This window comes from Rhinatrema bivittatum, chromosome 6, assembly GCF_901001135.1.
Source record: "Rhinatrema bivittatum chromosome 6, aRhiBiv1.1, whole genome shotgun sequence".
NCBI lineage: Eukaryota > Metazoa > Chordata > Amphibia > Gymnophiona > Rhinatrematidae > Rhinatrema > Rhinatrema bivittatum.
In genome coordinates this window covers 180,660,016-180,687,661 of record NC_042620.1, presented here as the reverse complement: position 1 = coordinate 180,687,661, position 27,646 = coordinate 180,660,016, and the positions used below count along the sequence as shown (strand labels likewise).

General features: G+C 46.8%; 1 protein-coding gene across 1 annotated transcript in view; it reads right to left on the bottom strand.

Moving 5' to 3' along the window:
- The window catches only part of BZW1 (basic leucine zipper and W2 domains 1), a 105,787-nt gene extending 81,064 nt beyond the window's left edge, over window positions 1–24,723 (bottom strand). The window contains exons 1-2 of the mRNA XM_029606218.1: window positions 24,605–24,723; window positions 3,701–3,774 (exon numbers count right to left, since the gene is read on the bottom strand). Coding sequence (XP_029462078.1) covers window positions 3,701–3,764 — 64 coding nt within the window. The 5' untranslated portion in view covers window positions 3,765–3,774; window positions 24,605–24,723. The remainder of the gene's footprint in view (window positions 1–3,700; window positions 3,775–24,604) is intronic.
- Window positions 24,724–27,646: the final 2,923 nt, after the last annotated feature.

The window sequence follows — 27,646 nt, the reverse complement described above, 5'->3', positions numbered from 1 at the left end:
GTTATTTTGATATTTAGAATAGTTTCCACTATTTTTCTTGGCACTGAAGTCAGGCTCACTGGTCTATAGTTTCCCAGATCGCCCCTGGAGCCCTTTTTAAATATTGGGATTACATTGGCCACCTTCCAGTCTTCAGGTACAATGGATGATTTTAGTGATAGTTAAAATTGTTTGAGTTCCTTCAGTTGGTGGCACATTTATGATCCTAAGCGCCATGCTTGTAGGAGAAATGCCATGCCCTGGCGAGGACAGAACTATGTACCAGAGTGAGTGGCTACATGCCACCCCATGACCAAGCAGAGTGTGTAATGACACCTCCAACCACCAGTACTCAGCACTATGCAGTGCAGTCTGATAAGGAGGCAGAGACCATGATGAATGACGACAGAACCCTAGTATGCCTGAGGACTGCACAAACAGTGAGAACACTGCCTGCCAATGTCCAAGGAACTGAACAGATGCCTTATCTTTCAAAACCATGCAAGCTGCGTGTTGTCACAAAAACATGGCTGTTCATGAAAGCATTTCCGGACCCTTAATGATTCACTTCCATCAAATGCAGCAACACTGAGCATCTTCTATTAAACTGAAACAGACAATACCAACCAATCACTACAATGTTTTACTTCTTGTTAAACTTTTTATCTCTCCTCTAACTCTAATCCCAGTTAGAATAACCCCTGTTTTATTGTAACTTTTTCTTCTACGCACTTGTTATACTTTTGTAATGTATACTCTTACGTTTTAGCTATGTACGTTATAATGTATTGCTCACCCCTTGTTTTATGTAAACCGACATGATACGAACTGCCGTGAATGCCGGTATAGAAAAACACAAATAAATAAATAACTAACTAACTAACTCCAGTGGAGTGCAGAGAACAGTTGACGATGGCGTCCCCAACACAACTGGTGCTCTGGGTAAGGCATAATGGAGGGTGACGTCTATGGAATTGCCCCCTCTAGTACCTGAAAATGCTTCGAGAGGCAGATCCTCAGAACTGGCTCACCTGCGAGCCCCACAGGGCAGCAGAGTCCCTGGCAATCGCAGATGCTTCTGGAGTACTGTGGAGATGTCCTACAATCTGATTGCAGCCACTGGTTCCCAGAGTAGTGACTGTACCCATAGGCCGACAGTACTTTCGCATTCACCAATGCAAAGCCACCACTGGACACCCAAGGCCTTTACTGCACTAATCCGAACCATAATCAGTTTGCCTGTAAATAAAACCATCCCTGGTGCCTCAAGTTCCCACAGATGTTGACCACCTGGGGGCCCTGAAGGGGACTTGGCCTGAAGGTATGGACCACTGAAGCCAAGGGCATCTGCAGGGATAGTCCCTGCAGCCCACCCGCAGGTCACAGATGGCAAAAATAACTGATGTCCGTCAGGGCCAAAAGCAATTCCCCTCGGCTCAATTATTCATCTGGGGGTGTTTATGCTGTGAGCATGATGGCCTCACAAGCATTACGGCCAACAAGAACCTCACTAATACCCATTAACATTTGTGTGCACATCCTGGCAGGGCCTCCAATGCTGGATTGTCGGCTGAAGGGACAGCTCTGAGCTTCAATACACTGTAGTGGACCCCCACCCAGGAGCCTTGAGGGCACCAGACCACTGTGTACAGATGCACCAGCATGCCAAGTAGATGGCTATACCTATGTTTGATCTGTAAGAGAACAGAGGTCAAAAGCCCTAGCTACCCGAGGGCTGCAGGGACACATGGGGGCTTCAGAGCACCATAGCAGTCAATGGCCTCAGAGGTGACAAGGGCACTCAATAGCGAACTCTGTGCCTGGTTGGTGGAGCTCTATGTAGTTGAAGCAGTAATGAGAGGTATTGGTTGTCCAAAGGCTTCTACAGTGGCCCCACACCTCAATTGCCTCGAGGGTGTCAACAGTATTGAATCAGCACCTCATTTCTATGGCACTGAGGTCATGCTGGCACAGAGTAAGTATACTCTGATGACCTAGTTTTGGGGGGGGGGGGGGGGGGGGAGGGGAGGGCAGGCAGAGGCATCGATGCTATATGCCCTGTTGGCTGCTTTGACCTTGACAGCCCCTAGGGTGGCCATGCACTCATCTTGATGGATCAAGGGCCCCACAGGCATAGATGGTACAGTGGTCACAACAGCACTGAGTGCAGCAAGGGCACAACAGCATCAACTTGTGCTGGTCTCCACTCCCTCGATGCACGAGCTGATGCAGCAAGACTTCAATTCAGATGCCTATAGCACAGAGGCCACTATGGCATTGTGGGCAACAAGTGTGTCCCTGGACCTCAACTGTCAAGAGTGACTATGGTATCTGAAGATGGGCCTCCAACATCAATGCAGACAGTGTGCTGGTCACAGCTGTGCACAGGCAACTGTTCAAGGACATGCACAGAGGTGTGGCAGCAAGCTGCTAACCCAGGATCTGCTCACCCTCTCTCCCAGAGAGACTGCATTCCAAGGCTGGCAAGAAGGAGGGATGGCAAAGTCATCCAGGACTTCTGCCCGTGGAGACTAGTTCCTTGAAGTGTGGAGAGGATGAGCTCTCCCCTCCAGAGGCATGGCATGGTCCTTCCACAATCTGAATCTAAATCAATGCCAATCAATCTGTGAACTGCCATGTAACTCCAGCCCGGATAGAACAGGCGAGTCCACAGGCTCAGCAGCCTACACAGATCACTGGACTGCATTAAGTCAGTCCTGTCAGCACCTTATTGGCAGAAGCGGCAGCAATTTTACCGGTGGTTGTCGAACCTGCTGACAGCCATGGGTTCGGAAAACGGATGCCGGCAAAGTTGAGCGTTTGTTTTCCAACTTGCGGCCAGAGTTTTTTTTTTGGAGGGGAGGGGGGGGGGGGGGGGCCTCAGACTTAATATCGCTATGATATTAAGTCAGAGGGTGTACAGAAAAGCAGTCTTTTCTGCACACTTGCTCGCTGCCATCTGAAATTAACTCCTGCCTTTGGCATGTGTTAATTTCTGAGTGTAAAATGTGCAGCTTTAGGAAGGTGCAGGCAGCTAAGCTTAGTCAGGTATTGCAGAGAGGAAAAGAGGGAGGGAGGCAGAGAGAGTGAAGGTGATTGCAGGCCCCCAGGTGTGTGGTTTTTTTTTTTTTGGGGGGGGGGGGGGGGGGGGGCGCATTTAGCATTTTAAAAATGTGGAAGGCGGGAAATGGAAAAACTGATCAAGTTTATATTCACAAAATGATTTTTAGCACAACCCACCTTTTAAGGGCACAAAACTGCTCAGAAAATAGTTTTGCATGCATAAATCATGACTTCTGAATACAAATTATTTATGCACATAAACCAGGCGCGCATATTTTTTTTTTTAAACTCCTGTGTCTGCATAAAATCAGCAAACCATGCATGTTCAGCACATAGTTTAAGTTCAGTGCAGTTTTAAAGACACAGCTTATTTCTACCTGCTAATTAGGGAAGACATTGGCTATACGGACCCTATCAAAAACCCAAATCATGCTGACTTCCAAAGTGTAAATATAGCATAAACTGCTTAATTGTGAACTCTGATTAACTTCATAAACCGAAGACTGGTTCCAACAGTCTAATTCATTGGAATAAAATGTATTCAATGTGCAAGTTTTGATTCTTCAAAATATAGAGCTACCATTTAGCTGCCTTCACACAAACTTGTAAAACATGTAATGAAAGTTATTTAATTAAAAACAAAACAAAACATATTTACCTCTTTTCCTAGTCTTAAAACGCTGGCCGGATAGCGTTGGCTTTTGCTGCTTTTGATTATTCATAAAAGACACCCTGTTAAGAAAATTGTTAGACATTCTCAAAAAAGGGTAATATTTAGGTCTAGTATTTCATTAAGCTTTAACCATCCATATTAAATTTTTTTCCTGCCCTCCTCCCGTAATCAAGACATCCAGCTCTTCATTACATCTAACAGGTCACAGCTAAATGACTCAAAGTGCTCAGCCAACTGTCACTCAAACACAGCCCTGGCTCCCAGAACTCCTCATCTACTAACAGGTTAGCACCAAAGAAAAATAAGAAGTGTATGGGATGGCTGTGACCAACAGCTGCCCTAGCTCTGCAAGACCTTTAAAAGCTGCCATGCAATTAAAATGGAGAAATTACTTACCTGAATTTCATTTTCCTTAGTGTAGACAGATGGACTCAGGACCAATGGGTATAGTGTACTCCTGTTAGCAGTTGGAGACTGATCAGATTTCAATCTGACGTCAGCCCCTAGTACATATACCCCTGCAGGAAGTGCAGCTCTTCAGTATTCTCCTCGAAAAGCATTGTGGATATATGTGACTAATTTGATTAACTTTGATAACTTCCTAAACTTGTTTAAACGTTATAACTTTATTAACTCGAACTGGTTGAACTGACTATAGCTGGAGACCGCCAGTGTAATCAACTGGAAAGATTAGACACCCGGAAGGGTGGGTGCCCTAGGTGAATGAAAACATGGCTTATCCTTGAATCATTTGAAATTCCATGCGTAACGGCAGCCAAGGGTGGGTTGCTGAGTCCATCTGTCTACACTAAGGAAAACAAAATTATCAGGTAAGTAATTTCTTCATTTCCTAGCGTGCAGCAGATGGACTCAGGACAAATGGGATGTATAACAGCTACTCCCGAACCGGGTGGGAGGCTGCCCGTGACCCACTTAGTACTGCCTTTGCGAATGCCGTGTCCTCCCGAGCCTGAACATCCAGACGGTAGAATCTGGAGAAGAAGGTGTGGATGGAGGACCATGTCGCTGCCCTGCAGATCTCGGCAGATGACAGCATTCTGGTTTCTGCCCAAGAAACTGCCTGGGCTCTGGTAGAACGGGCCTTGACTGCTTCTACCTAGGCCGCCTTGATGAGTTCCTTGATCCAGCGGGCTATGGTTGCCCATGAGGCCGCTTCCCCTTGCTCTTCCTGCTGTGAAGGATGAAAAGGTGGTCTGTTTTTCGTACTGGTTCTGACATTTCCAGATATCTGGATAGAAGTCTATTATTGAGGTGGCATAAACTATGAGATTCAAGTCATCCGGTGATGGTAGCAAGATGGAAGTGTGATACCACTTTGGGAAGGAACGAAGGGACCATGTGTAGCTGGATGGATCCCGGGGTGAGCCTGAGGAACGGCTCACGGCAGGACAGTGCTTGTAGTTCTGAAATGTGTCGGGCTGAGCAAATTGCCAGCAGAAATGCTGTCTTTAAAGTTAAGAGGCGGAGGGACAGACCTCAGAGGTGTCTGAAGGAGGTTCCTGCTAGGAAATCCAGGATCAGGGTGAGATTCCACAGAGGTACCGGCCACTTTAACGGTGGGCAGATGTGTTTGACTCCTTTCAGGAAGCTTGACACATCTAGGTGAGAAGCTATGCTGTCGCCCTCGCTCTTGGAGCCGTAGCAGGACAATGCGGCAACCTGTACCTTGATGGAGTTGAGGGACAGCCCCTTCTGTAGCCCGTTCTGTAAGAATTCCAGGATCACGGGAACTTTGAGTGTGGCTTGATGTCATGATCTTCGCACCAGGCTTCAAAAAAAAAAAAAAACAAAAAAAAAACTCCCCAAATCCTTATCTACGTTAAGGATGTGGAGAACTTGCATGCTCGTAGTAGGGTGTCGATTACAGCCCCCAAGTATCCGCTCTCAGGCGAGCCCTCTCAATGGCCAGGCCATAAGAGAGAATTGAGCTGGATCATTGTGGAAGATCGGTCCTTGTTGAAGCAGGTCTCTGTGTGGTGGCAGTGGTAGGGGGTTCCCTGCCAGTAGTCTTCTCATGTCTGCGTACCACAGTCTTCTTGGCCAGTCCAGAGCCACCAGAAGAACTAGTCCCCTGTGTAGCTGTTATCTTGTGGATGATTGCGCCCAATAGGGGCCATGGCGGGAAAGTGTATAATAGGGTCCCCTGTGGCCAGGTCTGTACCAGGGTGTCGATCCCCTGGGACCGAGGTTCCCGCCCGCAGCTGAAGTACCTGGGTACTTGGGCGTTGGACCCGTTTGCCAGAAGGTCCATGTCTGGTGTCCCTCACTGGTTCACTATCATTTGGAACAGCTTCCATTCTCCTGGGTCTAGACTTTCTCTGCTGAGGTAGTCCGCCATGTCTTTCCCAGCGATGTGGACGGCTGAGATATCCTGGAGGTTTACTTCCACCCACGCCATTAAGGGGTCTATTTCCAGCGACACTTGCTGGCTTCTGGTTCCCACCTGCCGGTTGATGTAGGCCACTGTTGTGGCGTTGTACGACACTACTCTGACCGCTTTGTCTCAGAGTCTGTGCTTGAATCGTAGGCAGGCTAGTCTGACCACCCTCGCTTCTAGGCGAGGGATGTTCCATCCCGACTCTTCTGTGTTCCACTGCCTTGGGCGGTTAACCCCTCGCAGTGTGCTCCCCATCCTCGTAGGCTGGTGTCTGTTGTGAGCAGGGTCCAGGTTGGGGGAATATAGTCTGTTCCCCGGCTCAGGTGGCTGACCTGTAGTCACCACCGTATCTGGGTCTGGACTCTGCCCGGGAATGATAGACGTACGGCTTAGTTCTGAGACAGTGGATTCCAAAGAGATAGAAGTGAGCACTGCAGGGGTCTCATGTGAGCTCTTGCCCATGGCACTACTTACAGTGTGGATGCCATCAGAGGACTTGCAGGTAATCCCATGCTGTGGGACGAGGTTCGCTCAGCAGGATTTGTAACTGGTTCCACAGTTTTGATCTCCTTGTGGGAATCAGGCTGACCTTGTCTTCTTTGGTGTCGAACTGGACCCCTAGGTATTCTAGAGACTGAGGGCTGCAGACAACTTTTGTTTGTGTTGACCACCCATCCTAGGCTCTAGAGTAGAGTTTTGACACTGTTGGTTGCTTGGCAGCTTTCCTCTGGGGATTTCACCCTGATCAGCCAATCGTCTAGGTAAGGGTGTCCAAGGATTCCTTCCTTCCTCGGTGTTGCCACCACCACCATGATCTTGGTGAACATCCTGGGTGCTGTGGCTAACCTGAAGGGCAGTGCCCAGAACTGGCAGTGATGGTCCAGGATTTTGAAGCATAGATAGTGCTGGTGTTCCTGATGAATTGGGATGTGTAGGTAGGCCTCTGAGATCCAGGGATGTGAGAATCTCTCCCGGTTGTATCGCCCTTATTACGGAGCATAGGGTTTCCATGCGGAAGCGGGGGATCCTCAGGTGGCAGTTGACAGACTTGAGGTCCAGGATGGGTCTGAATGTCCCCTCTTTCTTGGGGACGATAAAATGGAATAATGTCCAGTATTTTTCTTGTGAGGCACTGGGGTTATGGCCTCGAGGGCCAGTAGTCTGGTCAGTGTAGCTTCCACTGCCGCCCTCTTAGAGAGGTCGTGGCAGGGGGACTCCACGAACTTGTCCACAGGGGTTCGTAGGAAAGCCAGGTAGTACCCCTCCTGAATGATGGCTAGGACCCACTTGTCCGAAGTTCTCAACCCATCTGTGGTAGAATAGGGCTAGTCTGCCCCCTATGGCTTCTCCCCTTGGACAGGTCGGCTGAATCTCATTGTGGGGGTACGGCAGGGGCCTGTACCTGAGCTTGATCCCCTCTTATTGTGCTTGTTCTGAAAGGACTGGTTCCTGCCTGTAGGGCGGGGCGCTTGATAGTTGCTTCTGTATGGATTGAAGCTCTGAACTTCGGCCCCTGGAGGCCCGGGGGAAGTGTCGCTGGTTTCTCTTCATCCTATCCTCCAGTAGGCGCAGCAATGGGGACTCGCCCCATTTGTTGGCCAGTTTCTCTAGCTCGCTGCCGAACAGGAGGGATTCTTTGAAGGACATCCTTGTGAGGCGAGTTTTGGAAGATGCGGCTGACCAGCTTCAGAATCAGAGTTGCCTCCTGGCAGCCACCGCAGATGACACTCCTCTGGCTGCTGTGCGCACCAGATCGGAAGCAGTGTCCGCAAAGAATGATGCTGCTGGTTCCATGACTTCTCTAGGGGTGTTGCTCCTGGTCTGAGATAAGCAGGCACATGTCACTACAGTGCAGCAGGTTGCTATTTGTAGGGACATAGTGGCTATGTTAAAAAAAAGACAGTTTAAGGATGGATTCCAGAAGCCGGTCGTGAGCATCTTTGAGCGCTGCTCCTCCCTCCACTGGGAAAGTAGTGAGCTTTGAGACCGCACAGACCATGGCATCCAATCTTGGGCATGTGAGGTCTTTGGCAGTCAGGTCCAGGGGGAACATGGCTGCCATAGCTCGTCCCCCTTTGAATGTGGACTCTGAAGCGCTCCATTCCAGATCAATTAGCTGCTGGACGGCTTGTAACAGAGGGAAATGGTGGGAGGTCTAGCAGAGACCCTCTAACAGGGGATTCCGCTTAGGCTCCCCTGAAGCACCTGGGCCCAGGATAGCGAGCTCCTTCAGGCTGTGGGTGACCAGGTCAGGGAGCTAGTCCTTGGTGAAGAAGCGTCTCATGGTTCGGTGAGGTTCTGTCCCGGGGGGAGTTCCCCCTCTTCTAGGGGCAATGCTTCCTCTTCAGAGTTGTCCGTGTCCCCATAGGTGGGGCTTCTGGGCAGTGGAAACCTTTGTCTAGGCCTCGAGGGGCCTGGGGCATAAAGGTCTTCTGGCGGAATATGTGGCTGATCAGCCAGAGGTTCCGTTTGTATGTGAACAAAGGTGTGTAGCCCTTTGAAGAACTCCACCCATGAGATAGCCGCTGGATCCAAGCTAAGGGGCGTTGGGTCCCTGGAGGTCCCCATCTGCGGGGGTGTCTCACTGGGATTTGCTAGGTCCAGGGTACCCACTGAGGAGCTATTACTTTGCCCTGGGTGGGACTCGCCCTGGGCTGGATCTCCCAAGGCCTCCTCGCAGTGGGTGCACAGGAGTTGGCCTCCTCGCTTTGTACGGCTCTGAGATGGCATGCGGGGCAGAGGCCTTGAGCTTTTATCTCCTTTTCTGGTGGTGCCATGGTTGTCGGCGCATAAACCCTTATGTGCTCTGGCGCGTCTAAGATGTGCGTGTGGGTGGTGCGCGCAGTTGTGAGTCCAAGTAGTGGGTATACGCTCAGGCCAGTAAGCGTGCGATGTGCATATATCTTGTGCACACGGTCCTTGTGCATGTAACTTATGCGCACAAGGATTATATGCACGTAACTTTATGCGCACCTTTAATTTGTGCGCCTAAGTAGTCTTGTGCGCCTGGATCGAGCCGAACGGAGCGGCGAATAGGGCCAAGATGGCGACGGCAACCACGCGGGCAATACGGCAACCACCTCTGAGGGTCTCTACGTGGATAGACCCTTGGAACTAACTGGGGCCTGGCCCTGCTAGGGCAGGTCAACCCGGTGGCACTGGTCCCTGCCGGCGACCTGTGCAACTCCTCAGACTGGAGTCAACGCTGAAGATTTCTACCTTACCTTGTCTTCGGCGCTTCTCAGTTTCGTTCCGGGCGGTCTCCGGCTGCGGGGGAGAGGGCAAATACCTTCACCGCCTTGCTTGAGGGTGCACCCACTGCCTCTCAGCTGCGCCTGGGATCGGGGGCTAGGTCCTCGCCGCGAATCGGCCGCTGGACTGAGGCTCACCTCGGGAAATCTCAACTGGGGGAGGGACCCGAGGGTATCACCACAGGAGAGCGGGGCTCATCTTCAGGTAGGTTTCTCTCCAAATTTGGGTTCTCTTCGTTGAATTGGTTCTAACGCTGCGAGAGCGTGCAGATAGTCCCTAACTGCTATGGAGAAAAATACTGAAGAGCTGCACTTCCTGCAGGGGTATATGTACTAGGGGCTGACGTCAGATTGAAATCTGATCCGTCTCCAACTGCTAACAGGAGTACACTATACTCATTGGTCCTGAGTCCATCTGCTACAAGCAAGAAAATAAAGTGTTTTCCCTCTAACTTGCCTCAAAAAAAAAAAAAAAAAAAAAAGAACAAAAGTGAAAGTAACTAGAGCTTGTCTGGCCCCATGAACTTTAATTTGCAACTACATGGGGATACCCCCCCTCCCCATTTTACATCTTCTCCCAACTTCCTTTTGTCCAGTTATTACACAATGATCCTCAGCTGGGGAGTACATCTGTGTGTGTGTGTCTGTGTGGTGAGGGGAAGGAGGCGGTGTCAGGGTCAGTCTTGCACCAGGACTTCTTCCAGAATCTTAGTCTGTCATCTGCCCTGAATCCGGTCATTGGTGTCAGTTATCATTGCAATGACTCCCTTCTCCTATATTTCCCAAGTAGCAAATACTAGTGGAAGACCTGAGCAGTGAATCAAATCCAGGTCCTTCCGCATGATAATATGCAGCACCGCCACTAAGCCAGCCCCTTTCATGTTCTTTTGCAGTAGCCAACTGCACAAAAAACACCACTATTTTAGAGGGGCACTAAACATGTTCCCTTGTATTAAAATTATGTTTTTTAAAAACATGTCTGAGAATTAGGTCAGTTTGGACTGTTCAGTTGAGTGAATGCAGGTATCTGATCAATTGATATTTCACAATAAATTAGGCTTCCAATCAGTAGTACCTACAGGGGAAGTGGGAATAAGGTGTTGTACTATAAAAGGAGATAATATAAAAGTTCATGGAAGCAATATTAACAAAAGCACACCATAAGAAGTTTTTGATTTAAAATGGTGCCACAAATCCAGGTTTACATTAATGGAGAAATTACTTACCTGATAATTTAGTTTTCTTTAGTGTAGACAGATGGACTTAGGACCAATGGGTATAGTGTGCTCCTGATAGCAGTTGGAGACAGATCAGATTTCAATCTGACCTGCAGGAAGTTCTGCTCAGTATTCTTGTCGAAAAGCAATTGTAGATATATGTGTGACTGAACAACTTGATTAACTTGATTAAGTTGAACTGAACTGGTTGATGTGGATATAGCTGGAAACCGCCAGTGCACTTCAACCGAGAAACGCCGACACCCGGTAGGTATGGGTGTCCTAATTAGAGGGAAGCTTTGCTTACCCGTGTTTGTCTTACTCTCGGGGAATTGTCACCCGAGGTTTCCGAGGTTGGGATGCTGAGTCCATCTGTCTACACTAAGGAAAACGAAATTATCAGGTAAGTAATTTCTCCATTTCCAAGCATGTAGCAGATGAACTTAGGACCAATGGGATGTACAAAAGCTACTCCCGAACCGGGTGGGAGGCTGCCCGTGGTCCACTTAGTGTTATCCTTGCGAATGCTGTGTCCTCCTGAGCCTGAACATCCAGGCGGTAGAACCTAGAGAAGGTATGAATAGAGGACCATGTCGCCGCCCGACAGATCTCGGCAGGTGTTAGCATCTTTGTTTCTGCCCAGGACACTGCCTGGGCTCTAGTGGATGGGCCTTGACTTGTAGAGGTGGAGGCTTGCCTGTCTCTACATAGGCTGCTTTGTTTACTTCTTTGATCCAGCGGGCTATATAGTTGCCCTGAGGCCGCTTCCTCTTGTTTCTTCTCGCTGTGAAAGATGAAGAGGTGGTCAGTCTTTTGTACAGATTCCGACCTTTCGAGATATCGGACTAGGAGTCTGCCTACCTTAAGATGGCGAAGGTGGCGAGATTCTTCCGAGTCCTTATGCTCGTCTGGCAATGGCAGCGAGATGGTTTGATTTAGATGGACGTGAGAAACCACTTTTGGGAGGAAGGAGGGGGACCATGCATAGCTGTATGGATCCCGGTGTGAACCTGAGGAAGGGTTCTTGACAGGACAGGGCTTGAAGCTTGGAGATGCGACGGGCCGAACAGACTGCCACTAGAAATGCAGTCTTCAATGTTAGTAGTCAGAGGGACAGACCGCGGGTGGGTCTGAAGGAGGCTCCTGCTAGGAAGTCTAGGACTAGATTGAGATTCCATAAGGAATCTCAGCCATTTCAGGGGTGGTTGATTCTGTTTGACCCCTTTCAGGAAGCGGGAGACATCGGATGAGAGGCTAGGCTGCTGCCCCCCACCTTGGCTCTGTAGCAGGCCAAGGCGGCCACCTGCCCTTGATGGAGTTGAGAGACAACCCCTTCTGTAAGCCGTTCTGTAGGAATTTTGACAGTCCGCAGGAGGAGGTTGCGGTCTTCACGCCAGGCTTCGAATATAGGTTAGAGACGTGGAAAACTTGCGTGCTCAGAGCAGAGTGTCAATCACCGCTCCCAGTATCAGCTCTTCCTCAGGTGTGTCCTCTCAATGGCCAGACCGTAAGAGAGAATAGAGAGTTTGGTCTTCGTGGAGGATCGGACCTTGTTGGAGAAGATCCCTGTGACGAGGGAGAGGGCTCCATGTCAGTAGTCTTCGCATGTCTGCATGGCCAGTCCGGGGCCACTAGAAGTACTGGTCACCTGTGGTGTTCTCTCTTACGGATAATTCCGCCCAGTAGCGGCCATGGTGGGAAGGTGTATAGCAGGATTTCCTGTGTCCAGGTCTGGACGAGAGCATCAACCCCTTGGGATTGTGGTTCCCGTCTGAGACTGAATTTGGGAACTTGGGTGTTTGACCGGCTTGCCAGGAGGTTCATGGCTGGTGTTCCCCAGCGGTTTTCTATCAACTGGAAGGCTGTGTGCGACAGCCTCCATTCCCCTGGGTCTAGACTTTCTCTGCTTAGGTAATCTGCAGTGATGTTGTCTTTTCCCGCAAAGTGGGCGGCTGAGATATCTTGTAGGTTTCATTCCGCCCATGCCATTAGAGGATCTATTTCCAGGGATACCTGTTGGCTTCTGGTTCCTCCCTGGCAGTTGATGTAGGCCACTGCTGTGGTATTGTCTGACAAGACACTGACCAATTCGACTCGGAGTCTGTGACTGAACTGAGGCAGGCTAGCCCGACTGCCCGTGCTTCCAGTCTGTAGATGTTCCATCCTGACTCTTCATTGTCCCACTGCTCCTGAGCTGTCATTTCCTGGCAGTGGGCTCCCCACCCTCGTAGGCTCGCATCTGTGAACAGGATCCAGGTCGGCGGGGATAGCCTTATTCCCTTGCTCAGATGGTGTCTTTTAGTCACCATTGTAGCTGGGTTCGAACTTCTTCCGGGAGCTGATTCTATCCTGACAGTAGGAAGCGCGGGGGGGGGATGTCACATGTGAGCTCTTGTCCATGGGACCACTTTCAGTGTGGATGTCATAAGACCGAGGGCAGCAATGTAGATTAGACGCCAAGGTAGTCCAAGTGCAAACTTTATTTGAATGGAGACAAGTTCATATAGATGCCCGACTCAGGCAGAGTATTTGAGTGGAGACTACATGTAACTACATCAATACTAAAACTACCAGACTATTAAGATATTTGGTGCACTAAACCTAAGAGAGTTTCTGAAATATATAAAGAGAACAACGCTACACAGCCCCTGAGGCAGCCCCAAATGGGGCAACACTCTGCCTCAGGGGCCTCATAAGACAGGACATGGAGGTAGTCCCACACTTGGGGCGAAGACTGCTTAACAGGTTTTGCAATTTGTTCATCAGTTTTGTTCTCCTTGTAGGAGTCAGAATGACCTTGTCTTGTCTGGTGTCGAACCAGATTCCCAGGTGTTCCAGAGACTGGGAGGGCTGCAGACAGCTCTTTTTTGTGTTGACCACCCACCTGAGGTTCTCCAGTAGAGTTTTGACTCTGAAGTGGTCGCCTGATGACTTTCCTCTGGGGATTTTGCCCTGATCAGCCAATTGTCCAGATATGGGTGTACAAGGATTCCTTCTTTCCTCAATGTCGCCGCCACTACAACCATGATCTTGGTGATCGCTCGGGGTGTTGTGGCTAACCTGAAGGGTAGTGCCCGGAACTGGTAGTGGTGGTCCAGGATCACAAAATGTAAAACACACTGATGCTCGTGATGGTCCGGGATGTGCAGGTAGGCCTCTGACAGATCCAGGGATGTGAGAAATTCTCCCGGTTGTATCGCCCTTATGACAGAGTGTAGGGTTTCCATGTGGAAGCGAGGTACTCTCAGGAGGCGGTTGGCGGACTTGAGGTCCAGGATGGGCCGGAACATACCCTCTTTCTTTGGAAAGATAAAATACAGGAGGACCTTGCAAGACTGGAAGATTGGGCATCCAAATGGCAGATGAAATTTAATGTGGACAAGTGCAAGGTGTTGCATACAGGGAAAAATAACCCTTGCTGTAGTTACACGATGTTAGATTCCATATTAGGAGCTACGACCCAGGAAAAAGATCTAGGTATCATAGTGGATAATACTTTAAAATAGTCAGCTCAGTGTGCTGCAGCAGTCAAAAAAGCAAAACAGAATGTTAGGAACTATTATTAGGAAGGGAATGCTTAATAAAACAGAAAATGTCATAATGCCTCTATCGCTCCATGGTGAGACTGCACCTTGAATACCGTGTACAATTCTGGTCGCCGCATTTCAAAAGAGATATAGTTGCGATGGAGAAAGTACAGAGAAGGGCAACCAAAATGATAAAGGGGATGGAACAGCTCCCCTATGAGGAAAGGCTGAAGAGGTTAGGGCTGTTCAGCTTGGAGAAGAGACGGCTGATGGGGATACGATAGAGGTCTTGAATGAGTAGATTGACTCTTATTTACACTCTTGAAAAATAGAAGGACTAGGGGCATTCCATGAAGTAAGCAAGTAGCACATTTAAGACTAATCAGAGAAAATTCTTTCACTCAACACACAATAAAGCTCTGGAATTTGTTGCCAGAGGATGTGGTTAGTGCAGTTAGTGTAGCTGGGTTCAAAAAAGGTTTGGATAAGTTCTTGGAGGAGAAGTCCATTAACGGCTATCAATCAAGTTGACTTAGGGAATAGCCACTGCTATTAACTGCATCAGAAGCATGGGATCTTCTTAGTGTTTGGGTAATTGCCAGGTTCAGCCTCTGTTGGAAACAGGTTGCTGGGCTTGATGGACCCTTGGTCTGATCCAGCATGGCAATTTCTTATGTTCTTAAGTGTACACAGGGAGGCTTAGTTATGTGCTCCGGATGCACGCTCAATAAGATGCGCACGCCGCTGTGCGCATGGGGTTTACTTATGCACCGGCACTGTTGAGCATGTGGCTGTGCGCCTGGCACTTATGCGCGCACCAGTGATTGTGTGCACTGTTCGAATTGGCAGACAGGACGACGATCAACTGAAAATGGCAACGGCGACCATCTCGGTGGGGCTCCACGTGGGAGGATCCTCGTGTCGGATCGGGGTCTAGCCCGGATAGGGCTGATCAACCCAGTAGCACTGACGCTGGCTGGCGATCTGTGTGCCTATTCAAGCCTCTGAGACTTTTAGGAAGTTTTCTACCTTACCTTGTCGTTCTGGGCAGTCTCCGGTTGCGGGTGAGGGGGGGGGGGGGGGGGGGGAGTTGCACCCGCTGCCTCTCAGCCACACCCGTTGCCGGGGGCTAAATCCATGCCAGGAACCGGCTGCCGGACCGAGGCCTACCTCGGAGGGATCGCAGAAATCACCTCAGGAATTCTCAACTGGGGGAGGGACCCGTAGGTATCACTGCAGGAGAGCGGGGCTCATCTGTAAAGGTAAGATTTCTTCGGTTAGAATACTCTAACGCTGTGCAAGCGTGGATAGAGTCCCGAACTGCTATGGAGAAATACTGAAGAGCAGAGCTTCCTGCAGGGGTATATGTACTAGTGCTGACGACAGATTGAAATCTGACTCCATCTCCAACTGCTATCAGGAGCACACAATACCCATTGGTCCTCAGTCCATCTGCTACACGCTAGGAAACAGACGTTTTCCTTCAATTTGGAGAGAAGAAGATCTGTAGAGCGTTCCAGATCGCCCAGAGTTCCAGCAAGTTTGACAGTGGGTTTCCTCCGGGTACCATAGGCCTTTAATCTAGAGATCATCTAGGTGGGCCCCCCAGCCCTTCCTGGAAGCATCTGTGGTGAGTACTAGTTTATATGGAAGGGAACGAAAGTGTCCCTCTGGTGAGATTTAATGGGGAAAGCCATCAACTTATATCCTTGGTCATAGCTGCTGTAATTGACACCCTTGTCCGTCAGCGGCTACAGAAATTGAGATCACTAGCACTTGAGGCCCCACTGCAAGCAGCGTATGTGCAACCTCATGTGGGGTACTACATGAATGGCAACTGCCATATGGTCAAAGGAGGGTGAGGACTTGCCATGCAGGGGGGGTTGACGAATGCTCACCTATTTTCAGCACAGAGAAAGGATGGTGCGGGCTCTGTCCTGTGGAAGGTAGGCTTGTCCCTTGACTGTATTGATCTGTGCCCCAATGAATTGGGCTGGAGGTGGGATTTCTTGTAATTGATCAGAAACCCCAGGTTGCACAGGCAGCTGATGGGGCTATGACTGTGCGCAGACTGTCCGCATCTGAGGCTACCAGAAGTCAGTCGTCCAGGTAGGAGAAGAGCTGGACACCCTGTCTAATATGAGCCACTGCTAAGCAACTGGTGAAAACTCTTGGGGCTGAAGAGAGACCAAAAGGGAGTACTTTGTATTGATAGTGCCCCCCTGCATCTGGAAACAGTTAACGCCAAGTATATGTGAGTAAGCATCCTTAAGGTCAGTCGAGCACATCCAGTCATTGGGTTGTAGCAGGGTTAGGATGGACCTCAGAGAGATCATTTTGAACTTCTCCGAATGCATCTGTTGAGGGCTTCTAATCAGTTGGAGTCCCCCTGATTTCTTGGGGATGAGGAAGCATTGGGAGTAAAACCCCTGGCTTTCTTTGTGCTGCGGTTATTACTTGGATGGATCGTTGACGCAGGAGAGTGGATACCTCACTCTGCAAGAGTGATGTTTCAGCAGACGTTTTCGAAGAGGGGGAGAACTCTTAAGTTTAAATGGTACCCCTCCCAAATTATGTCTAGAACCCAAATCAGTCATGATCAATTCCCAGGTGGCATAGAATTGAGTCAGCCGGCCCTCTATATAAATGCATTAGCTTGGCAAAATTTAAAAAATTTGAGTTGGTTTCTGTGAGGCAGTTGAGATTTGTCTCAGTTGCCGTTGCTGATGAGAGCGTGAATGAGGGAGTTGTGGTTGAGTATAAGGCTGAGGTTGGTATGGAATGTCTGTCTGTATTGCCTCCTATGGAACAGGAGTCTGCAGTAAGAGGGATAGAACCTTCTAGAGGCTGATAACTGATCCCTGGGTGAAGTCAAGGAGAGCATGGTTGACATTTTGTTCTTTAAGACAAGAGACAGTTTTGCCAAATTTGACATGGTAAGTCAGCAAATTTTTCCTGTACAGCCTCATGTATGGCACTGGCTCTCAACATGCCAGGCGACTTGCTCCGATGGCTGTGGCCAAAGTGCGAACTGATGTCTTAAAAGCCTCAAATTGTTCTGAGTAGATGGCGCAAGCCTTCCTCCATATCAAGGAATGGTTGGGGCAAGGAACCCTGAGCAGAAGCAGAAAGGCAAGTGGGTTTTAAGGCTTGCAGGCATTTGTAGAGGTATTGTGTAATATAGAATTGATTGTGTTGAATTTGAGGACAACATCGTGGCGTGGTAGGTTTTTCGTCCAAAATTAGGTATTGGTTGTCCTTACCTGGGGGCATGGAGTGCAGGCAGGTTTTCATTGCTTTCTGCATAGCTGACTCAACTACTATAGATGTGTGTGGTAACTGGACCGTGGAATATACCGTTGAGTTCCCCATACGAAATTTTACAACAGTTTTGCGGGAGGCAGGTAGGTTAGAGAAAGGAGACTCCCACATCTTATGCAACACTGTGTCTAGAACAGAGTGTAGTGGAAGCGCTGTCTGTTCAGATCCTTAGTACCTCTGGATCTAGGGTCTGGGACCTTTCCTGTCTCCACCTTCTCGAACTTTGCGTATGAAAGGTCCTTGGGCGGTGAGTAAGGTTCCTCTGATGGGTCTCACGGCATGCCCATGGAGGATCCCGGGAAAGGTGGTGGAGAAATAGGCAAGTCCAAGCTTTGTGACTCTGGAGAGGCCGGGGATTTATTTAATTTCATTTTTATTAAAATTTATCGCCTATCACAAAAAAGGTCTAGCGATTCACAAATGTACACAATATTATTAAAGTATATTGGGTCAATGAGGCCCCGGGGGTCGAGTCAGGAGAGGAAGTCTGTAGGGAGGGGGCTGGAGGCATCATTCCTGAGACCTTTGATTCCAGATCAGTGAAGGTGGCAGATAGGGCCTCAGAAATGGAACCTAGCTTGAGGCAAGGCTTCCGGTCTGGTGGGTCTTCGCAATCTGGAGGCTAAGTGACCTGGGTCATGAAGGCAGTGCTGCCCTTAAGATGTCCTCCTGGGCCATTCACCCACCTTGGTTGGACAGTGGTATAATGGGGGGAAGGACTGAGTCTTTTCATCAGAAGCTCCTGCAGTCGAGGTGACAGGCTGTTAGAAACTGAGGATATTCCTGAATAGACTATGCTCAAGCCCCCCCCCCCGATGAGCTTCTAGAGATAGGGAAGAACTGGGGGGGGGGGGGGGGGGGGGAGGGGGGTTTCGGTGATTTTCCAGATGGTGACCACGTCAAATCAGTCAAGCGGAGTATGACGGCCCTTTAGAGTGATTCGTGTGCATTTGGGCTGCGTTGAGCAGTTGCGTCGGCATTCCAAGCTGGGTGGCATGCCGGATCGATCTGCACCGGATGCAGACTCCTTGGCATGAGAGGACTTGTGTCAAAAGGGGGAGGCCGGGACAAGTCCGCTCGTAATGATCTTTTGGGCCGCATCTCCCGACACCAACGGAGTGGTCTGGGCAAAGAGTGGATGGAATGATCTGGCATTGGGGCATAGGAGCCCGATTTGGCCCAGAGGCACGCGATCTTCTCAGTGCACTGTCTTTGAGCCTGGGGGAATATTTGACCACAGTCCTGGCAAGTGGACAGGTCATGGTCTGGCCCCAGACATAAGTAACAATAGTTATGCCCATCCGTGAGGGACATAACTTTCCCACACTGGCAGTATTTAAAGCCAGAGGGTTTAGGTGCCATGAAGGCAGTAAAACTGAAGTAAAAATTGAAAAAAAACAAAACAAAACCCCAAACACTAATGCTGAAGAGAACTCCATGCGCAGATGGCACGTGGGAAAAAAAAACACTCAGGAGGGGGTTCTGATTTGCACGGGAAGGGGATCATGCAGCTGCAGGGTTAAAACTGAATTTTCCTGAAGAAGCTCCACCTAGAGGTTCATGTAGATATCTCCCATACAGCATGGCTAGTTCAGCCAACTATTGAAAGGAAACACTGCTGCATACAAGCTGTTTAATGCTCATGTGAACAGATTTTGGTATACAAGACTGAAGGCAAAATACCTATTAGATGGGGGCACTATCAAGAGCACTATCAAGAGCCATTAACCCTAGAACATTTTGCTTGTATAAGCAGCTATGGCACAAAGGACAAATTTTAAAACCATGACTTGTCTTGAATCATCTTATGTCCCCCCCATCTTTGTTGAAAGTGCAATGAAGCTGTAAACACATTGATGGCAAGCTGTTAGAGCTGCCCAGGATTGGTTGGTGCCTCAATAAATAAGGAAAGACTGAGGTATGGCCGCATGAAATCATAATGGTCATTTTATACCATAAGCCCTATAGTGTACTAAGTAACAATGTATCCTGCCTCATACAGTTGCAGTTTAATCCCAAAGCATTGAGGTCTGCCAGATATAAAGTTTAGCTTATATAAAAAGGGAGAGGAAGATGGAAAGAACCAGGGAGAAGGAGGTGCTTTGGTATCACTCATGAAGGTTAGTACAAAATGAGTACAGGAATTACTGTATAAACTGTTCTTCTGATAGAGTATTTGACTGTTGGTTGACCTGATTAACTTGCTTAAGCTGTCACACTATGTTCCTACACACTTTTTATTCACTGGTCGGCCAAATTTTCAGAGTACCGTGCGCGCTAAAGCCGGGGCATACATGCATGGCCGGGCACAGAGTGGATTTGAAAGATGGCCCAGCCATGTGCGTATCCCCCAGTATGCGCAGAAATACCGGCCTGTCTTTAAGGGGTGGGCCGGGACAGCAGCCATTAGGTCCTGTCCCGGGGAAATGTGTGCTGGCAGCCAGCAGGTATGCGGAACTTGCACCAGCTTGAAGGAGCAGGTAAGTAAAACTAAAAGGTTCTAGGGTACATAGGGTTAAGTTCCCTCCCAGTCCGTTCCTTAATTGGAGTGGAATGGGAAAACCCTACTCGTATCGCCGCACATTGTTTTCTAAAACTCCGCGCCCCCCCCCCCAGCACATGTGGACATTAAAATCCAGCTCGCATGTGTGCACGGTTTTATAAAATAGCCACATCCATGTGCGTGCAGATTTTAAAGTCAACCCCCATTTATATTTAAGCATATAAACATAATATAACACAGATGAAGACCCAAATGGTCCATCTAGTCTAGAGTAATAACTGCCAATCTGTGTAGGTTACACCCATGCATTGTTACACCTACAATTTACCTCATTTATTTCCATCCTCTAGCGACTAGTGATCTGCTTGTTTGTTTATCCCATATCCTTTTGAATTCCGTTACACTTCTTTTCTTCACTGCCTCTTCCAGGAAGACATTCCATGCACCCACTACCTTTTCCATGAAGAAATATTTTCAGATGTTGTTCATGGGTCTCTTTAGAGTTTCACATCTGAAAAGGTTTGATTCTTGTGCATTTATACCTTTCAGATATTTAAAAAAAAGAGTCTGTATCACATCTCCGTGTCTCATTTCCCTCCAGGGTAGACATATCTAGATCTTCCAGTCTCATCTCATAAGTCTTTCGGTGCAGACGCAACTCCATTTTAGTTGCTTCCCTCTGAACAACTTCCATCCTGTCAAATAGTCTCCAGTACTGACCATAGTACGTCAGGTAAGGCTGCACCAAAAACCTGCTAGTTATGCTTCCCTTTACAGCCCAGGATCTCTGGCCTTAATCGTCACCTTGTGATATTGCTTTGCTACCTTTAGATTCAGTGTCACTCTAAAGTTTCTCTCCCAGTTCATGCACATCACTTTCACCCACCATCCTTTGGTATTACTGCACCCCAAATGCAAGACTCTGAATTCTCTGCCTAGAACTGCAAACTGCCAAACCTATGACCACTCTTAGAACACTTTTTATTCTCTGTACTCCTTCAGTATCTCCACTCTGTTGCAGATATTAATTCATCCACAAAAAGGAGGAGCTACCATCTAAGTTCTCCACAATAACAAAAATAATGAATAGAACTGGTCCCAAAACCAACCCTTGAGACACTATCACAATTATCTCTTCAGAGAAGGTTCCATTTACCATTATATGCTGTCAGTTAACTATTTTGTAATCCATTTCACCACCTTAACCTACTCATTTTATTCATGAGCCTCCTATACAGGACCTATCAAAAAACGTTTTGCTGAAATCCCAGTGCTTGTCCTTCATCTAATTCTCTAGTCACCCAATAAAACAGAGGGAAAAAAATTTCAAATTGGGTTTTTTTTCTCTGGTAAGACTATGAAACCCTGGATCTTACAGCCCACCAAATTGTAGATAGTTCACTGTACTATGCTTCAGCATTCACTTTCCCTACCAAGGTAAACCTAACTGTAGTTTCCTGCCTCCTACCACTTTTGTAAACCAGGATCACAACTATCCTTACCAACCTTGCACTATTCCTGTTTCCAATAATCTATTGAACAGGTCAATGGATCCACCAGCATCTCTTAATATCCTGGAACATATCTTGCCCAACCCCAAGGCCTGTCCACTTTGTTTTACTAGCTTCTGTAAATGGAATGGTATCTAGCTCACATTCATCGGTATTCTTGCGAACCAGCAGCAGTCCTCCAAGATCTTAGCGATCACCAAACTGAAGTATTTAATCATGTCCTTTCAATTTTACAATACCACCTCTGGCATTCTTCTACTTCTGATATATCTGAAAAATGTTTTGTTACCTTGCTTTGCCTTTTTGGTAATCTTTTCTTTCACATGAGCTTTTGCTAACCTGATTTCTTTCCTCACCTCTGAACTTCAGATATTCTTTTCTATCATCCTCTTTTTGAATACAGCTCTTTTTGCCTTAGTTGACCAAAAAGGCAGCTGAAAAAAAACAAACTATGTCTTAAGAAAAAGTAAATAGAAGTTTGACATTATCACTCCGTTTAATTTGGCCCATTCTTCCAGAATTCTAAGCTCCTCCTCAAAGTACATCTCCATTTTACTAAAAAAAAAAAAGTTTGAAATCCAGGAATTTGATCTTTGTGGGACTTCTGTCTCAGGCACTATATCAAACCATACTGACTGATAATCACTTGTGTTCACGTGGGCACCTACCTGACAATAGAGATACAACCTCCATTTGTAAGTACCAAGTTCAGTATTGCTCTTCCCTCTCGCAAGTTCCATCACCATTTGTTTGAGCAGAGCCCCTTAAAGGGCATTCGTAATCTCTCTACTTCTTATAGATTCTGCAGCAAGGATATTCCAATCCACAACCAACAGATTAAAATCTGACAACACCTCTCCCTTCCTTCCCAACTTTTGGATGCCAGTCAGATTCCCATAGACCATGCCAATGTAAAGTGGTGTGGTTTACAGGCCTCTGGTTACATCATATCCCCTGGACTCTATTCTATGCATCAAGATTTTACCTTGGCATGCACAAATTAAGATGTGCAACTCCATGCCAGTGTTGTCCTAGCCCAAACATTGATAAGTATGAAAATCAAGCAGTGGTACTCATTTCATTAAACCACATTACTGTCTACTCTAAAGCATGTATAATCCATTCAGTAATTGGCAACTAATTAATAGAGATGTGAATCGGAACTGAAATCGGATCCGATTCTGGTTCCGATTCACATCTCTACTAATTAAACATCAAAACAAACAGAGGGCTCTATTATATTTATATATATATATATATATATATATATATATATATATATATATATACACACACACACACACACACACAATATAAGTGGATGCGAAAAAAAAAAATCCAGTGATATAAAAAAAAAAAAACTTGCTCATCTCAAAAAATTGTTTTAAATGGGTGAGGAGTGTATTGGACAAGTGGTGAATCCCATCAACAATATAACCAAAGATCTGTAGTCATCCATCTAGTCCAGAAAAAAAAAAGTGTACCTTATTTACAAAAGTGACAAGATCATTATTTTAGACATTTACAATTCATCTGGTGCAATTCTGTTTACAAACTGTGCAAACATTATGAATTAAACATTTTAATAACATTTAAAACCCATAAAGAAAGTGGGAAAATTATTCTGGTTCAGTTGACTTTTTCCTTCTTGATGTTATCTATACAAACTCATGCCTTACAAGACTAGTTACAAACGTTAAGCAATTTAACCAGGTAATTGTACTGATAACTCTTGGTATTTCAGGTTCTAAAGTTAAGCATATTAATGACTAATCAATAAAAAACTTAAAAGCTGTAATGCACCATCTTAAATAAGGTTGGCAAATCTGGTGCTCCTGTTCTTTGTATAATCCACTTCCTTGTTTCATCTAGTTTCTAGAGCTTGTTTTTTATTTTGTTTAAACACACATCAGGTTGGACTGCACTCTCCTTTCCTCTACTATGCCCTCCAGTAATAGATTAGCTAGTCTGCCTACAAGACCAAAGCTAGTTTCTCTTTTGGCCAAGTCTTCTACTGGGATACTATCACCTCACATCATCTCATGTTCTGGGTCTTTCCAGCTAATCTTTGGAATTATATTAACACTTTAAACATTTGTATGTTTTTCACGATCTCTACTGCAAATCCATTTTTCACTTCACTATTCTATCACCGAGATGATGTATGCAGGCAGTGGACATTAATACTGCTCTAAACATGTATTTGATTAGTTTTCTACTATAGGTGGTATAGAAAAATCAAATATTATCCCACACGTTTTCATATCATAGGGAAAACCCCTTAACGAACTTAATCCTAAACATTACCCAGCGCAGCCAGCTAGCTTCTGATCACGCAAGCTGGTCTACTGGTACTTTTTTTTTTTTTTTTTAACACAGGTGTGTACTACGACTTCAGCAGCTTAATATCAGAGGATAGCAGCAAAGATTGTAATATACGATTTCGGGCCTATACAATAAGGATTTTCTCCACGGACACAAAATAGGAAAAATCATTTAGTTACTACATCACTCAATTTAACAATCCCCAATCGAAATTGAAACTATTCAGTCCCCCACCACACAAGATCCAAAGTGGACCCGTGCTGGAGAAATCCTCCGTCACAGCAGGTCACGCCATCGTTTATACCAGGCCTTACTTACTGGGTAAAACGGCACTCGCACCAACCCTCAACACCGAATGCCATTCGGCCCCAGTTTAAGGAAGTAGTAAACTGCTTTTTCTTGGCCCAGACAATAGACAGGCGAAAAGCTCCAAGCATGGGACAGTCACCCTATCAGTGTCTATCGCGATAATCATCCATACTTTTATATCGCTGCTGAATCCTCCCCCCCCCCCCAAGCCTCGTTTCAGCGAGCGAGCGACAGCAAATAACCTTCATCCTCCACCCTGCTCCCGGAGAGCTTACAATAGAAGGGTAACTCGCTCTTCCGCCTCTGAAGTCCAAACCAAAACCCAACAGTTTCAGGCCCGGGGGGGAAACCAGTCGCTAGAGCAGCGCTAACCGGCAGGCCGGGGCTCCTCTCACTTACTCTCCATTATTGGGTCAAAGACGAGCGGCGTGCGGTCGGGCAGCCGGCTAGGCCCCCTCATTCCCTCCCTTGCCCCGGCTTTCCGCACCAACAGCACCCGGCCGCTGTCCCCCGCCCTGGCTCCTTACCTAACTTCAGGCAGCGAGTAAACAGGCCAGAAACAGACAAAGCCAAGCACGAGCAACCAAAACCTCCAGCTGCAGGCAGAGCGCGAGAGAGCAAAGAGGCGGAAAGTGTATGCGTCACGGGTCGCGTCACCACCAGCATAAACACGCCGGGAGAGTCCACCCGGCACGCGGGGGGGGAGGGAGAGAGACGCGTCGAGAACCAACATCCACATAACTCTTGCGTCACAAGCTAAAAGCCCTAATGCTCAGAAAGCGGTGAAAAAAATCCGATAGCTAAATACCAGTGGACGGCATATGTAAGGCTTTATGTGCTAACAGTTAGCAGAACAAATCGTCTCCCCCTGTCCAACTTCTCACTTTCCTCTGTCTCTGGTAAGCGGCCCGGACCATTGCGCCATCCTCGTTTTCCTTGACCTTAAAACAAGCACCTCAGTTTCCCAAGAGTTAGAGGCGTTGTGGGATGATAGCGCAGATTGTGCTGGGTGATGCCGAGCGCCGACCATTTTGGTTTGGTTCCTTTGTTTAATATCGGGGGTGGGGGGGGAACCTATGTAATTGCTTTAAAAAGCAAATAAATAGTGAGATTGTGGCCTGTTTGTGGGCCAGGCCCGATACGAATGACAGTTTATGGCTAGGGAGAACTGCAGAGTTGAAGTTGCCTTATTGGTCCTGGAGAAAACTGAAATTATTTATATGCTAAGATTCCTTTTATTGGATCAACAAAAAAAAAAAATTGGGAAAGCAAGACTATCTTTTGGGGCCATGATGAGAAGAGCCCTGTCAGATCGGAATCAGACTCGGACTGCCATCTTTTCCGTGCATCTTTATTGTCAGGCCTGTAGGTGTTGTTCTTTGCGTCACCATAGAGACAGTTTTCCAGCATCAGAGGGTGTTAATAATTCAATGAAGGCGTTGTCCCTCCGTCTAGTGTTCTGTAAGGTTTGCGCAGGTTCAACTAAAACTTTTAGGGGTTATCGTTTTGAGGAAAAGTGCTACTGGGCCTACCACAAGAGAATAAAACATTTCCCGGTCGGGGATGATGGATCAGTTTACTCCATTTACTAAATACATGCAGGTGTACAGTTTTAGGACGAGAAGGGGCTTTCCTGCCCCTACGATGTGAGAGCTAGATGTGACCTTCAGCTGTTTTTGTTGTGCACAAAATATGAACTTTTAATGAAAATATTTATGCTATCACATTATATTCCTATGGAAAACAGTTTTTTTAAAGACTATAACAAGAAGAATAGGAATTTAAAGGTAAAGTTAAATAGGTAAAGGCTCAACTCAGTAGATATTATGATTTGCTTCTTTTTTGGTCTGAATTGTCAGTCTGTTTGAACAAAAATAGCAGGTTACAAGAGTTTGTGTAAATGAGAGGCAAGAATTTTGAACCTCATTCATGACTAGAAAACGTATGCTCCTATCACCTAACTTTTAGGAGCATAATTTTTCACCTAACCCAGGTTTTGTGTGCATATATCACATTTTGTGCACATTAACCATGATTTATATGTGCAAAATATTGTGATGCTAATTTTAGAACAGTGCGGTTTAGCTAGGGCAGGTAGAAAGCATACTTACGCTTCAGCCCAAATTTTCAAAATGGAGGTACGTATATAAATCTGCTTTGAAAATTCGGGAGTATGTGCGAAAATCCATCGCAAAATGCAAACACACATTTTTACACTTGTTCTTTAGTAGGTGTAAATGTGTCCAAGTAGATTTACATGCATACCTTTGAAAACTGAAAGTATTCACACAAACACTATCTCTTCCCCAACTCCATCTTCCAAAATGCTTCTCTGCTGCATGCGTGAAAATACATATGGAATTACTTCTATGCATCCTTTTACACATTCAAACCCACCTCACCAGGCAATTTTCAAAAGCCCTTTTCCTAGCGTGTAGCCAGATGGACTCAGGACCAGTGGGCTATTTTATTTATTTATTTATTTATTTATTTATTTATCACTTTTATATACCGAAATTCATGTAGCAAATTACATATCACTTCGGTTTACATTATAACAGTAACAAGCATGTAAGAATGCGATTACATTAAACAAGGGATATAACATGGATCAACGGAACTGGGGAATAAGGAAAACTAATAAATAATAGTAAGATTCTTTTATGGAACCAAGTTTCAACCTGGCTAAAGATCTATGTGCATACTAGATTAAACTTAGAGTCAGGGTACGAGGTGCATGAATAGGATTAATCGACTGCAGAGTTGGAATGCTAGTTTGATAACTAGCCTATTAGTTAGAATGAAAAGCTTGTTCGAACAGCCAAGTTTTGAGTCTCTTTTTAAAGGTAATCGGGCATTGTTCCAACCGGAGTTCTGGTGGTAGAGAATTCCATTGCGCAGGGCCTGCTGTGGACAGAGCTCGTTTTCTTAGAGAGGTTTTGATGGGTGGGGCAAGGAGAGTGTCTCTGTAGGCTGTTCTTACCGGTCTGGAGGGAATATGTGGTCGAAATGGAATGTTGAGCTCCAGTGGAATGAGCTTGTGAATGGCTTTGTGTATGATCGTTAGTACTTTGTACATTATTCTAAATTTAATTGGGAGCCAATGTAAGTTCCTCAAAATGGGGGTAATATGGTCTCTTTTGTTGGTCTTAGTCAGGATCCTAGCTGAGGGGTTTTGTAGCATTTGTAAGGGTTTAATGGTGTTGGCTGGGAGGCCGAGTAGAAGAGAATTGCAATAGTCAATTTTTGAAAAAATGATTGCTTGGAGAACTGAATGGTAGTCTTGGAAGTGGAGGAAAGGTCTCAGCCGTTTTAGGACTTGTAGTTTAAAGAAGCCATCCTTTGTGGTATTATTTTGGGTTATGTGTTCCTCTGCTAGCAAATGGAAGACAGAATCAGGTTTCAAAGCTGACATCATTCTAGATATACCTCTGCAGTGACCTCAGCTCTTCAGTATTTCTCCGTCTCCTAGCAGATGTGGATGCTATCCGCACACTAGCATGGTGTTAGCGGGATTGCAGCACTAATCCAAAGAAAGACATTTTTTAACTTTACTTTAAAGGAAGATC